The sequence below is a fragment of the Larimichthys crocea genome, chromosome XII (assembly GCF_000972845.2).
Source record: "Larimichthys crocea isolate SSNF chromosome XII, L_crocea_2.0, whole genome shotgun sequence".
Lineage (NCBI taxonomy): Eukaryota > Metazoa > Chordata > Actinopteri > Sciaenidae > Larimichthys > Larimichthys crocea.
The window spans coordinates 15,107,749-15,121,988 of NC_040022.1; the positions used below are offsets into that span (position 1 = coordinate 15,107,749).

At 40.6% G+C, this 14,240-nt stretch overlaps 1 protein-coding gene across 3 annotated transcripts in view; it reads left to right on the forward strand.

Annotated features, from left to right (window-relative positions):
• kcnab1b (potassium voltage-gated channel subfamily A regulatory beta subunit 1b) overlaps positions 1 to 14,231 on the forward strand; it is a 33,130-nt gene extending 18,899 nt beyond the window's left edge. For all 3 annotated transcript variants that reach the window (XM_019262280.1, XM_019262281.2, XM_010731148.3), the window contains 9 exons: positions 1,083 to 1,127; positions 3,118 to 3,161; positions 6,870 to 6,956; positions 11,114 to 11,199; positions 11,736 to 11,856; positions 11,949 to 12,043; positions 12,377 to 12,497; positions 12,623 to 12,711; positions 12,823 to 14,231. In XM_019262280.1, coding sequence (XP_019117825.1) covers positions 1,083 to 1,127; positions 3,118 to 3,161; positions 6,870 to 6,956; positions 11,114 to 11,199; positions 11,736 to 11,856; positions 11,949 to 12,043; positions 12,377 to 12,497; positions 12,623 to 12,711; positions 12,823 to 12,912 — 778 coding nt within the window. In that variant the 3' untranslated portion in view covers positions 12,913 to 14,231. The remainder of the gene's footprint in view (positions 1 to 1,082; positions 1,128 to 3,117; positions 3,162 to 6,869; positions 6,957 to 11,113; positions 11,200 to 11,735; positions 11,857 to 11,948; positions 12,044 to 12,376; positions 12,498 to 12,622; positions 12,712 to 12,822) is intronic.
• The last annotated feature ends 9 nt before the right edge of the window (positions 14,232 to 14,240 follow it).

Consider the following 14,240-nt stretch of genomic DNA (forward strand, 5'->3'; position numbering starts at 1 on the left):
CTCCCAGTTGGCGTTCCAATTAATCCAAAAGGTGTCAGACAAGGTTGAGGTCAGGACTCTCAGCAAGTCTGTTAAGTTCGCAGGAAAGGAAATTGGTACCACAAACGTGCAAGCACGTTGTGTTACTTACATTTCTTCTCCCAGGCATTGCACGTTAATTGAAGAGGTTGTGCAGTGGTGCAAGAAGGTTCCTGGTTCGAACCTTAGCTCAGCTTTCTTTGTGTGGTTTGCACGTTCTCCCTGTGTCTACGTTATTATTCATGCTTCCTCCCACTGTCCATAAGACATTAATTTGGTGACTCTAAATTTTCCTGTAGGTGTGAGTGTGAATGGTTGTTTTCCTCTATGTGCCCTGTGATAAGCTGAGTCCAGACTTGTCCACGGTGTACCCCGCCTCTCGTCCAAAGCCAGCTGGGATAGGCTCCAGCCCCACCGTGACCCTGATGAGGATAAGCGGTTACAGAAAATGGATGGATGGATGGAATTGAGGGGGCCATCTTGCCTATCTTAGCAAGCTTGGAAGTTTATAAATAAGAGCTAATTAACTGACATCTTCTTACCTATCCATAAAATCAATTAATTATCTTAAATTTTAAACTTGTAAAAACATAAACTTTAATTTTTTATATATGGCTGTGGTTGACACGTGTTGGTGAGTGTGAGCTTGTATCTGCACCAGTCAGTTTCATACATCTGCTGCATACTGCATGTACTGCCACACTGCAGTGATAAGACTCAGTTATGTTTTTCGCCCTTTTAAACAACTCATGCCAGCTCTCTGCCTGTCATTACCTCAACTCTGGATCTGTGTGAATTATTGATCATTCAAGCATGGATTTTATAGTGAGGGAGCTATCTTGTCAGAGTCCAGAGAGAAAAAAAAAAAGTCTCGCTATTATGTTTAAAAAAGCAGAACAGCCCATCTGTCACTTTACACCGCAGGACAGAAGGTCACTGGAGGGCATCATCATTATAAACAAAAGTATAATAGACACACTGCCCGCACACACATCTTTTTGAGAACAACTTTAAAGCACTTTTTTTAAAATGGCCCTTTGATGTGTCTGTCTGTCGTCCCTCAGGAGATCCAGCCTGGTGATCACCACAAAGCTCTACTGGGGTGGAAAGTAAGTCTGTGTGCTTGTTATTGTGTGTGTGTGTGTCCTTTCCCTCCTCAGATGTTTGGGCCATCTCACCAACAACAGGCTACACATTAAAACATTTGCTTCCAGCTACAAAGCGTGATATGGGATCAAACATTTTGGAAAACCTACAGGCGCACAGATATGGAGGACACACAAAAAAATGACAACACGGCCATGTTCTCATGCCCTGCTTGCTTCCCTTCATACTCTTCCTCAGCCTTCTCACCAAACTGCCAAGAGTCATAGCTTCTTTTTTCTGTCATGCTGAAGTATCCTGCTCTCAATCTGCATTAGTCACATTCCCTCTGTTTATCAAGTCTTCAGGCTTGTACTGAGGGAAGAAGCTTCATAAGTACATCCATCATCTTCTTCTGGTTCCCATTTTAAGCATCTGATGTAGATCAGTAGAGTAGGGCCCAGATGCGATTGTGTAAATTTAATTTAAGCTCATCCTCTCAGACTATCATCAAAGTACCAAATCAGTCTCCACGGCGGATGTATTTAGAGAACAACTACTTAACCCCCTGCTGAGCGAGCTGTAAGTGTGCCTGAGGTGCCTGTCAAGAATCATCATCCAAACATACACTAGATATTTGCACACTTTACTCTCCATTGCGCTTCCTTACCATTTTTGCGCTAAAAGGTAAGAATATGTGACGATATGGAGAAGGGACAGCATGTTTCTGTTTGTGTTCATTATCATAACCCTGAGCAGACTGGAACACCACAGGATGGAGGGAGGCAGAAAAATAATGTGTGAAATGAAGCAAGGACAAGACACATAGCAGACAGTGAACAATCACTGGAGCAGAAAGAAAACAAAGGAATGAAATGTAAAAGAATAATGCATGCACGGGAAAAATCTGAAAGTGACACAGGTGACGCTACTGACAAATCACTAAAGCACAGTAAGCACCATTTTTTTTTACTCTCACCACTCTTATATGTATAATTTGCAGATGAATCGGCAGCTGTTTTCAGCACCAGCTGCACACAGCATGCTCAGCACTACATGTCAGACAGACAATGTTACCAACAAACCGGTAGAGCAACAAAACCGTAAATGAGCCAGATATTTCCCTCAGGAGATGATGGAGACCAAAACAGATGTAAAAAAAAGAGTGAATAAAAGACAGGCAGCCCTTAAACACTCCAGATGAATGTTAATGTTGGTCTGTACTGACATGATGTGTAACTGCCTCCAAGTAGATAGACACCCAATGAATCTAGGTAAAAGCAAATGTAAAAATGCCACAGAGTCCTGCATTCAAAGCCATATAGTAAAAGCACAGAAGTATTAGCTACAAAATGTACACATGCACCAAAAGCAATGAATGGCTCCTTAAACTACAGATACATTCATCTAAAGAAGGTATTTTTATGTTGGAGATGGTCTAGGATGGCGTATCAAACTGTTACTATTCCAGAAATATTGACAGTTTTATGTAGTGAAGTGTTATGAAGTGTAGTGAAGTGGGAGCGATATGTTTTATTATCTTAATTAATAGCATGTATGCAATGTAATACTGATTTCTCTCTAAACAACAGTGAAGTTGAACTATTGAAAAATTGAAAAAGGGATTAATCAAGTCATAATCAAGTGCTTTATATATAAATTACAGCGCTGCATTTTGAAGCTCTGTATTCATTCAGTCCAGTTTCTGCCGAAATATATTTTCATCTGCAAATCACCAAAGCCGTGCTAACTGGGAAGTCACTGGCAAATCATTGCAGTGACAAGTCTTGCCCACTGCACAGACACGCTGCACAGTTTGTTCTATAGCTGCAGGCAGACTGCACAGCGTCGAGTGGGTGTATTTCTATTCAGTGATTTGTAGGTAGTTTGTTATGGACGCTCTTGTTAGGCATGTTTAATGATCTGCTTCGATGCATTACAGCTGTGTTGAATGCACATCAGTATGTGTGTTTATATGTGTGCTGACATCCATGATATGTCTCCCTCTTGTTGCAGAGCAGAGACGGAAAGAGGCCTCAACAGAAAACACATCATTGAAGGTAACAAGTCGATTTCCTCTCCTCTGCTTTGTCCTTCATGTCACCCCATCACTCGGAGCCCCGCTGCACTCCTGTAATCTCCCTCTTTTATCTCTTTCCTCCCACATCTTTCTTGCTTCATCTGTTTTCTCTCTGCTCTTTGATTTTTCTCACCATGTGCAGCCAGCTGGATTTGAAAGTTGTATTAGCCACTGGTACATCAAACCTTGACAGATGTCTTTTGTCTTTTCTGTTGTAATACATGTGTCTTTTCAGGAAACTGCACTTTCAAATATCCTTATACACTCTTTTCCTTTCTTCTTTTGGCTTTGTACAATCTTACAATGACGTACCTTTTCAGTGTCATTGGCTCAATCTATCCCGATTCCCAAACAACTCTGCATCCGGTCCGCAGCGCACTGCACCTCCAGCAGTGACTCAGCTCTCTCCCACGTTATTAACATTCACCGCAGCCTCTGTAACTTCACCCCCAAACAATAGAAGGGGAATACACTTAGAAAGGGCTGGAGGAAAAGGGCAAAGTGGGAGAGTGTGGAAGGAAATGAGGCACTGCCAATTATCTAAAGGCAGTTTGGCTGTCCAGATGATAGGTAGCATCCATGAGAGAAAGATGCAGTGTCCCTGTCTCAACTGGTGTGGCACATGTCACCACAATCTAATTAACTGGCTGAGTCAAACATCTGCTGACACCATCATGCTTAGTACTGGTTTACAGCCCATATCACGGACCCATCATTTGATTGGTTAAGTGACATTTACTGGGTATGATGGTGTCAAAACTTAATGATCAAAAGCACTGATGAATGTTGTGTTGACAGTCATTCTAGCAACCAGCATGTGTTTTAGCCTTTTCCCCACATCACAGAGAAATTCCTTCTTCACTTTCATCATTTCAAAGAGACTTTCGTGGAACACAATTAAAAATGCATTATTCATGGAAGACGCCATTGGAATAGCTTTGTTGTTCAACATCTTTTCTTAGTCCCAAAAATAGACTTTGCAGCCGCTAAACTCCGGCTTATCCATGAGACAGCGCAAACTGCTCATGATGACGGTGCAGGCTGCGATTAGGATCCATATAAGGGGTGTCTTTGGGATTGCGGGAGTATAGATGACAGAGGAAGGAATAAGTGGTTGGAACTATGGTGGGGAGAGCACAACGCTCAGCTGGGATTAGCGGCTGATGATGAAGCCTCTGGCACTAATCTGCCTTGCACCCTCACACATTCTCAAGAGCGCAAGAGTGTCTTTTGCCTTGTCTCTCAATTACTCTGCTGCCCTCCTTTGTGACTGTGTTCGTGTTTCATCTTTCATCTGGTCTTCTCCTTGTGTGAATGAGGGCTGATCTGCTCACAATACTTTTTTGTCATCTCGTATCCTTTCCTCAGTGTTCCGTATTTCGTCTTTGATTTGAGTTGGTTGGTACACAGCTGCTGAGCTTTTTCCACGTGGATCATCTTACAACAATAAAGTGGTGTCAACTAAGCTTGACAGTGATTAAAACTGGAAATCTGCCCTCTGTTTGATCCTTTGCTTTGTCTGGATAAAGAAAGGGATACAAAAAGTACAAAATGGCACTTTCCATTTCATACTTTGTGTTTAAAAGGTTCAACCACATTAAAAAAAACAAGACTATGTAACTTCTGCTAAGTGGGATAGTGTTAAATGCTAAACAAGAAGTTTAGCATCTACTCAAAATGCCAAGCTGTACAGTAACATGTGGTATAAGGGTGGCAAAGAAGCATAAAGTCATAACACTGACTCAAAACTGTTAGCTAACATAGACACGATAAGATACTGGTCATACCAGACCACAACAATAACTGTAACAGTAAAACCTGAATGTATTTAAGTGAGAAATGTTTTATTGTTTTAAAGTAACAATAAATTATCGATCCATCTTCTATAACCGCTTAATCCTATCAGAGTTGCGGGGGGCTGCATGAGAGGCAGGGCCTGGACAAGTCGCCATTTCATCACAGGCTAAGACATAGAAAGAAACAACCATTCTTGCCAACATTTACACCTACAGGCAATTTAGAGTCGCTAATTAACCTGTTAACCTTCATGTCTTTGGAATGTCTTACTACCCAGAGAGAATCACGGACACGGAGAGACAATGCGCCTCAGGCTCACGGTGCAAACCACTGCACTGTGCTGCCCACAATAAATTATAGATTACTTTCTTAAAGGATAGCTAGTCTTGCTTTAATTGAAACAGAGATAGACTAAGTTTTGTACAGAGGAGTCAATTATTTTAGTTGTTTGAATCTCAGCAGTTTTTAATTTATGGTAATAACATGTCATATCAGGAAACACACAGGTGTAAATATTTCACATAAAAACTGGATGAATTTAAATTGGGCATTCAGTTCCTGCTATTAAACTCGCTGCGTCGTGACTTATTGGGACATTTTAATGAAAAGCCTTAATTAATGTCATTATTTACACCTGTGCTACAACAAGTCAAAATGTCTGTCGTGAAAAAGGTACTGCTTTGTCTTAATGAACCATGTCTTCCAGCTTAGTAACTGCTTTCCCTTTGCTCATCATAAAGCCATTAAGAATTCTGTAATTAAACTTTACTACTTCAGAAACAAGCACTCAGTCAGTCAATTATTAAATTAAGTTATTAGAAAGAGCACATTAGTTTCCAGCTGACATTAGAGTAGTATCTGAGGGGACAGAGGCTGTATTTGCTTTGAAAACAATGTAGCATTTTGCTGTTTAAAAACTGGGACTTGTAGTTTCATAACCACAACCCATACACCAGGCTGAATATGACAACCAAGGTGCAAGCTGGATCAAAAGATGTGTCTCAGCTGGCAGGCCTTGAGTCACATGTGGTCAGCTGTCACTTTGCTACGTTTATGAATATTTTGACCCCTGGATCCAGTTCACCCTATTTTTCCTTTTCCTTATTCCATGGTTAAAGTATGAAAAGGAGAAGGAGTGCCTCTTCTTTCTACGTTAATGCTCTCTAATGCAGCAGGCAGTTGTTTTCAGTGGAAAATCTCCAGAAACATACATTACAGCATCTACCCAAATGAATTGCAGAGATGGTTACCAGCTGATTGGTGAACATACTGGAGCATTTAGCGGCTACATAGACAGATATTTTTCTCAGGAGTTGCCAGAGTCAAAGGTAGAGATTTAAAAAAAAATAGAACAGTGTTCATTTATATTTGCTGGATGTGTAAATAGGCAACAGTTTTCTAAAAAGTTCACCATGTTGTGTTGGGTTTTCTAGCTTGTATCTCTTCTCCCAACTGTCCAAAATTTGTGATTGCAGGCTTAAGCATGCTGCAGTTGATCTGATTTTAGTGTGAAGTCATTATTGTAGTTCACCTCCAGGACAGTGTTAAATAAATAGCAAGGAGGGAGTCACATGCACACAGTGATTATCACTCTTCCCTTGCAGATCCAGGCCAGCATGTACATGTCCAAAGGTATCAAGGGACAAGATTTTGTACTTGCTAGTATATCTGAATGATACTATAATAAGTCTCCTTGGTCCACTGGTATTAGTAGAGGTGTTTATGAGTTTACTCAGGGCTTATCTGACTATGTTGAGTTTTTATTCCAAGTGTGTTAAACCATCCTCTTGGAAATTTGAAATATTTATTTATTTACGCTATGGACGTCAACCACACTACTTAGTTACGTAATGTACATCTTTCTAAACCTCTTCTTCTCTTCTCATCTAAGGTTTGAAGGGCTCCCTCCAGAGGATGCAACTTGAGTATGTGGATGTGGTTTTTGCCAACCGGCCAGACAGCAACACTCCCATGGAGGGTGAGTGACCCTCGGGTAGGGGGGTGCTGGACGCCTGGGGCAAGGACAATGCATGTTGTTCTGTAACATGAGAAGGTGAGAAATACTGACAAGGCCGTTGCCCTCACCGGACCGACGACCTTTGCGTTGGACTAAAGGGGTTTGTCTTTGTGGCCGCGCGTGCGTGTGTGTCTCCCTAAGACACAAACACACACACAAACACACACACACACACACACACACATATTTCAAGTAATCTGACAATCTTGCCTCATCACTTGTCCTCTATTTTAGTCTACAAAATCTAACTCCCTTCTTTCACTCTGTCTCTGTGGGATCCACAGGGTCTCTGAGCTGCACCCGCTCCCAGCCCTCCCTGTTCTTCAGAAGCAGGATTATCTGCTCCCACCCCTCCCTCCCCCCCAGGGGGAAAGCTGGTGTATTTTTGGGCTGGTCTCACTAGATACAAACCTTACTGTGCGCTCTATTCCTTCAACACTCTAGTGTTGCCTTTCCCACACATCTACCTTATGTCACCATTTCTTTTTTTTTCTTTTGCATGCTTCCAGTTTCTTCCTGCTTCACTTCTCTCTTGTAATGGCCCCCACAGATACTTGGGCCCCTCTTCTATCCTATGAGCCGACATCCACAGATGTTACAGTGTTTGGCCAAAAGGTTGTAAGAAGTCTAACTGGGCACACTAAAATATTTTCCAGTCTGTCCCCTTTGCCCCCCTCCCCCATGCTTCCTTCCCTGTGAGCAAGCAGACTGTGGGGGACCAATCTGTCATACTTATCATTCCCGGGACATTGTTGTCACTAGTAGTACTGATGATTGACAAGCAGACCCTGGGGTCTGTCAAACCTTCTTGTAACCCATCTCTGCAAATAAAATCACTTCACTATTGACAACTCATGCAGAGAAATCTAATCTGATTGATAGAATGATTGATTGACAGTCTGACAGGATGATAAAAAATGAAAAAGAGAGAGTCGAACAGACAAATATAAAGATAGATAAATTGGATTGTGTTTTGCTTTCAACAGCTTTGAAACCAAGTCACACCCATTAATCAGTGTAGAACATTGTGCATGTTTCCTTCATCCTTCATTACAGTGAAGCAAAGCTACTGCCATAAATCAATGCATAGATTCAGGAAGGAAGGCGCTCATACGGAAGAAAAGTGAGACTTCTATATCTCTGTGGGGATTTACACATCCACATGTTCCTCATACTTAAAACAGGATTGACAGCATTGATGCAGTACCTTAGAAAAGAATGCTAACAGGTGCACAGGTGTGTTCGCATGCATTTGTGTTTAATTTGTGCTTGTATTTTTGTTACCATGACTTTAACTGCTTTAGACTTTGTGTGAGACAACATGTGATGTCATGGCTGCTGTTTTCCTTCTCCCATCCACTCATGCGTACAGGTTTTCCTCCGAGGTGTTAAAGTCCATAGACAGTTTCATCACAAATGTTGCCAGATAGCGTAGTTCGTAAAGTACTAACATTTTAGCAAATATGATGAGACGATGCCTCAAGGAGAAGCATCTGTGCTACTGCGAACTCATTGTTTTAACAGGCGTACCAAAGCCTGCAGAGTAAACTGCCCGATTCTTGGCACAGTCTTGCCATCCAGCATCATTTTTTTAAGTGACAAAGCAATATGCAGTAAATTGAATCCATTTAATCAAGTGAATATGGAAATCCCCCGGACAGAGTAAAAGTAAAGAATAGGACACAGAGGCCAAGGAAAAAGAGCAGACATGGAATCAATAAATAGATTTTATTACAATCCCTCCAGCCAGGAATTTTTCACTGGAGAGCAAATTAAATGGTACTGTGACAGCATACTGAACACATACCCAAATCCATCCTCTCAGGACATTTCTTCAAGTGTCAAGATATTACCTCTGTATTAAAATGCTCAGCAATATAAGAGAAGCATGCAGGATGATCACACCGACTCAGTATCTCTGTACTTTCTTTCTTTTGGCTGCACATTCGGAACCTTTCCCATAATCATACAAGGCCTTCATCAGCCATTGAAAATCTCCTGTGGTGTGACATATTGAGCACTGCCCTGAGCGTATGCGTGAGGAGAATAACATTAGTTTCAGAATTAGAGTACCACCTCTTTGTAAAGCAACTCTCACAAAGACAGCTAAACATCCACATATTGTAGACACCTGCCCAGACAAATATGGACATCAGTGTGTGCTGTATGCTTTCTTTCACACTCCTCGCTGTGCTCTGCAGAAGGCCACCATGGTACCTGCTGACTAGAGTTGACCAAATGTTCCTGACTCAGTGGCATGTTGCTGCTGTCTCAAGGACAGGCTGGTATTGGCTAGCAGCCAGGCAGTTTGCAAATATGCAAGACACCTTATGCATTCAAGACACAAAGAGGATACTACCCACATTTCAGGAATTTGCTTAACTCAAGTGATAAATTCCAAACAATACATATCAGTCAGAAAATATATTACTATAATATATTTATGTTTCAACATCTTCAGCAAAGCACAAGATTTTCATGTGTGTATGGAATAAATTGTGAATTAAAGGAATAGTTTGACATTTTGGAAAATAGGCACTGTCATTCTTGCTAATAGTTAAATAAGAATATTGACACACACATATAACATTAATTACTGAGCTTTAGAGGTGCTGGTATACAGATTTTTTACCTTTAGAAAGAGGCAGACTGTTGCTGTTTGCCAGCCTTTGTGCTAACTGCAGATAGCTGCTGGCTGTACTGTAACTACATGTTTAATGTACAGAGTGGTAGCAATCTTCTCATCTAAATTGTACACCAATTTCTGTGCGGATGTGCCCACACTTTCACCCACTTCATCCTCCTTGAAAAACTGCAGTGGGCTTTTATGTGAGTGGGGTGTTGATGGTGTGCGCTGGATATCTCACCTGAGCACTACCCTCAGTGTGGCCTCTGCCGTTGGAATTTATGACTCACTGCGGCCTCGCGGAAAGTAACTTTATGTAAAGAGGGGCATGTCGGTATGCATGGATGTTGCTGTGAATCAACTTGTCATCTCGCCTCGCCTGGCATTGATGTGGATTCACAAACTATTATGAATCGTGTGTTGCTCCAAGGCTCCTACTTGGTTCACAGTTTTCCCTTCTGTCCTTACATCCTTCCAAATCGCTCCGACCTTCCCTTTTGGAGCAGATGTACTGTTATTCCTCTACCCTCGCATCTGCTTCACCCACATGCACACTTGCTCTCTGTCTCTCACTGAGCTACATTTTGGTCCAGAGTAAGAACTATTGATGAAAAGGAATCACTCTTTTTTAATCACCCTCCACTGTGGTCTCATCTCTTCATCCTCATTATGAGTCTTCCCACTTTTATCTCCAGAATTTGCGTTGCACTAATGTAGCAGAAGTTTCATTAATATATTTTAAGTGCTAATACAGACAAAAGAAATCATATATGTTTTTATTACTTTTACTCTTCTGCAGTAATTAGCACTTACAGCAGACACACATATTGGAAATTGTCTTGATTTAAAAACTCCTTTGAGAAGTTTTATTAAATAATACAACTAAAATAAAAAAATATATATTTTACTTATTCACTATTCCACCCACCATTACTTCCTTGCTGCATCCTCTGGCACAAATACACAAACCACTAAGGGCCACTGTGGCTGACTTCAGCCCATACAGTTGAAATTTGCTGTGATTTGTTCAACCACACAAGAAACATTCTGCCAAGGTTAGCTAAGTCTTTCCATTTAACCCCCTGCAGCGTTTTGCCACATTAAATTGTATTACCCTAGCAGAGGATGTCTGCTTACACATGAGTTTAAAAGCAGGCGAGCCTTTCTCACAAGCAGGATGAATACATTTTAAGCTTTATCTTTGTTTTTACTGTCAGTAAGGGGCCTGTTTAACCAAAGGCTTTTTCAAATTTCTTCTAGTCGCCTTTAAACTTTGTTCAAGTCAAGAGAATTTTATTATTCTCTGATGAAAAATGACATCTGAATCTAGTTCTCTTGTAATGAAAATAACATAAACTATGTTGTAAATTAACCTTAATGTAATGTAAAAAAGGTCTTTGTGCAGGTTATATAAAAGTTGCAATTGTGGCGCCATCCACTGTTTGATTATTGACAATGTACGTGTCTGCTCTTTAATATTTTATGTTTATAGAGATAGTAAGAGCGATGACACATGTCATCAACCAGGGGATGTCCATGTACTGGGGGACGTCCCGATGGTCCGCAATGGAGATTATGGTGAGTGGTGATGGAAAAAGCTTTTGTGCATCTTATAACGAGCAACCAAAATAAACCTTCATATGACAAATAGTTCCTAACTAACTGAGCTTTATTTAGGACAGAGCAGTATATTGATATTAATTACTTTATGTCTCTCCCTGTAATCATATGGTGGGTTCTGTTTTTAATATAAGAAAACACATTTAGAAAGAAATTTGCTGTCTAATTCACCTCTACGAAGCGATTACAAAGTCATATCATCTTCCAGAATGATTTCAGAAAATGGCAAAAATGCACTGAAATGTGACAGTTCCTGTTTAGCTGATAGATATTAAAGCACATGTATAATGACATTTTCTGTTGACTTCAATGTCTATTTTGCTATCAGCACTCCATCAGTACTGTAGAAGGGGGAAATGAATGAATACTGTATGTTGAAACACTATCATATACAAAAGAAAATCTTTAAACAGAAAGGTCACTGTTTGCACATGTTTCTTCATATCATGAACCTTTCTCTCCTTTATTTTTATTCCCTCTTCACGTTCCATTAGGAAGCATACTCTGTGGCCAGACAGTTTAATTTAATTCCACCGGTGTGTGAGCAGGCAGAGTATCACTTCTTCCAGAGGGACAAAGTGGAAACTCAGCTGCCAGAGCTCTACCATAAAATAGGTGAGTTTACAGTAAGTTTCTCCTCAAGTTAAGCTTTTTAAAAATAGTTTAAGGGCTGTATCCTGTTTACTCATTGGTCTGTGATATCTCAGGGGTGGGAGTGGTGTCTTGGTCCCCGTTGGCCTGTGGAATCATCACTGGGAAGTACGAGAATGGCGTCCCAGAATCCTCCAGGGCCTCAATGAAGGTCTGTATGTCTATATGTTTCAGTCTTTTACTCTTATCCAGTGGCAGACACATGCAGTGTGCAGAAAGGTGTGATGCATTTTTGGGAATATGGTTTAGTCATGGTTAGGGAGGGTAATCATTCATCATGTTCCAATCCAAGAGGGCAACAGCACTTTCATTGCCCTCATGCATTTCAACCATGGGCAATGAAGAGGTGATGGCCTCTGAGTCCACAAGTGCTCATACTCAACAACAACAACAATTAACAAAATTAAAACATAATCTGGTTCAAGTTCTTTCCGCCTGATTTTGAGTAATAATTCTAATTCTTTCTGTCTTACTGCACACCCAGCCATACCAGTGGTTGAGGGAGAAAATAATGAGCGAGGATGGGAGGAAACAGCAAGCCAAGCTGAAGGAACTGGCTCATATCGCGGAAAAGCTCGGATGTACTTTGCCGCAGCTAGCCATAGGTAAGGGAAACACAAGACCCACAACTTCAAATCCTGTGAGAGCAACAATACACACAATGTATCTCTGCATACTGTCTGATTTCTTGATATCACAAATAAAAACTCCTCTTATCCCCAATCTTTAGCCTGGTGCCTGAGGAACGAGGGAGTGAGTTCAGTGCTGCTGGGCTCCTCCAATCCAAGCCAGCTAACAGAGAACCTGGGAGCCATTCAGGTACAAGGTCCATCTTCTAAGTCAGGCTTAGAAGATGGATAATGAATGAATAATTATTTCAGTATTTGGTCGATTGATTACATGCTCTTTCTTTCGTTTTGTGCATCACAGGTAATTCCAAAGATGACAGCAGGCATTGCCACAGAAGTGGATCATTTACTAGGAAACCGTCCTCACAGTAAAAAGGACTACCACCATTAGGATGGAGCCTGTTTTAGTGAACTATGCTTGAAAAGCTTATCAAAGCTCACTTCTCACAGCCATGGCACCATAAGTGCGTGCCCAACTTTGCTTGTGTGCGCGTATGACTGTATGTTTGACTGTGCTCTGCTTGGCTCCTCGTTTGTATGAAGATCAACCAGTACTCATTACTGTAAAGTGAGCTACTTGACAAAAACATGCATGTCACAGCTATAGCAGTCAGCCACTGGACAGAACAACAGTTAGAAGATGCAGGGAGATGATTCCTGGAGTGAAATTCTTCTCCGCTCCAACAAAACTGTGCAGAAACTGCCGAATCACAAATTTAAAGAAGCAAAAGATTTGATTATGGAGAAATAATTTACTGCACAATCAAGCTCAAGCTGATTGACACTAGCATGAGCCAGTTAGTGAACAATGTCCACAAAGTATCACATAAGCTCATGGAAGTGCAGTAAACATATGACAGATATATCTTACCTTAGATGTTTGTGATGTAAAAAAATCTATATATATATATGCCAACACTTCCCATTGCAGCTAGAGCTCATGTTGACCTGTCAACGTGATGAATCGTTTCAATACTGGATGAACTGAAATTCTGCTTGCTAATACCAAGAGAGCTAAGTGAAACTAAAATGCATTTCCCAACATCTGTACTGACTGTTATATATTTCCATTATTAAGCAGCTATGTCAGAATGAGCTTTTTATTTCTTTTTTCTTTTTCTTTTTCACTTATGCAAAAGTACAGCATAGTGTACTTTCCTACTACACCCCTCCAACCTCTTGGACTATGCCAGACTTTCTGTCAGTAACAATAATACGTCTGATTCATTTAATTTCAGTCTGTGTTGTGGCTAAAATGTTCGTCTAGTTGAAGTTGGGAAGATGATGATCCTCCTCGTGGAATTAAAAACAAAGCCATGTAGCTAATGAAGAGACTTACTAAATAAATAAATGAATAAATAAAACCATATGGATCCCTGCAGTCATTGCACCTGGACCACACTAACTCTTACCCAACTTCGCCCAGATGCCAGTTTTTACATAATTGGATGATCTCTGTTATGTTCTGTCTGTTCAAACATATATTCCAGTGTTGTTCTTTAGATTTGTACATACAAATAAAGAGCTTATAATTCTCATGTGATATGTTTTAAAGACCTACAGCAATTTTCTATATAACGTTATGGATGCCTAAAGTTTTACCTAAATGCCTAATATTTTGCCACTTATGAATTAAAATAACAAAGCTTGAGTAGACTTATTGTTTGCTGAGTTACATTGTAAACTGCAGTAAAAAAAAAAAAAAAAAAAGACAAAAAA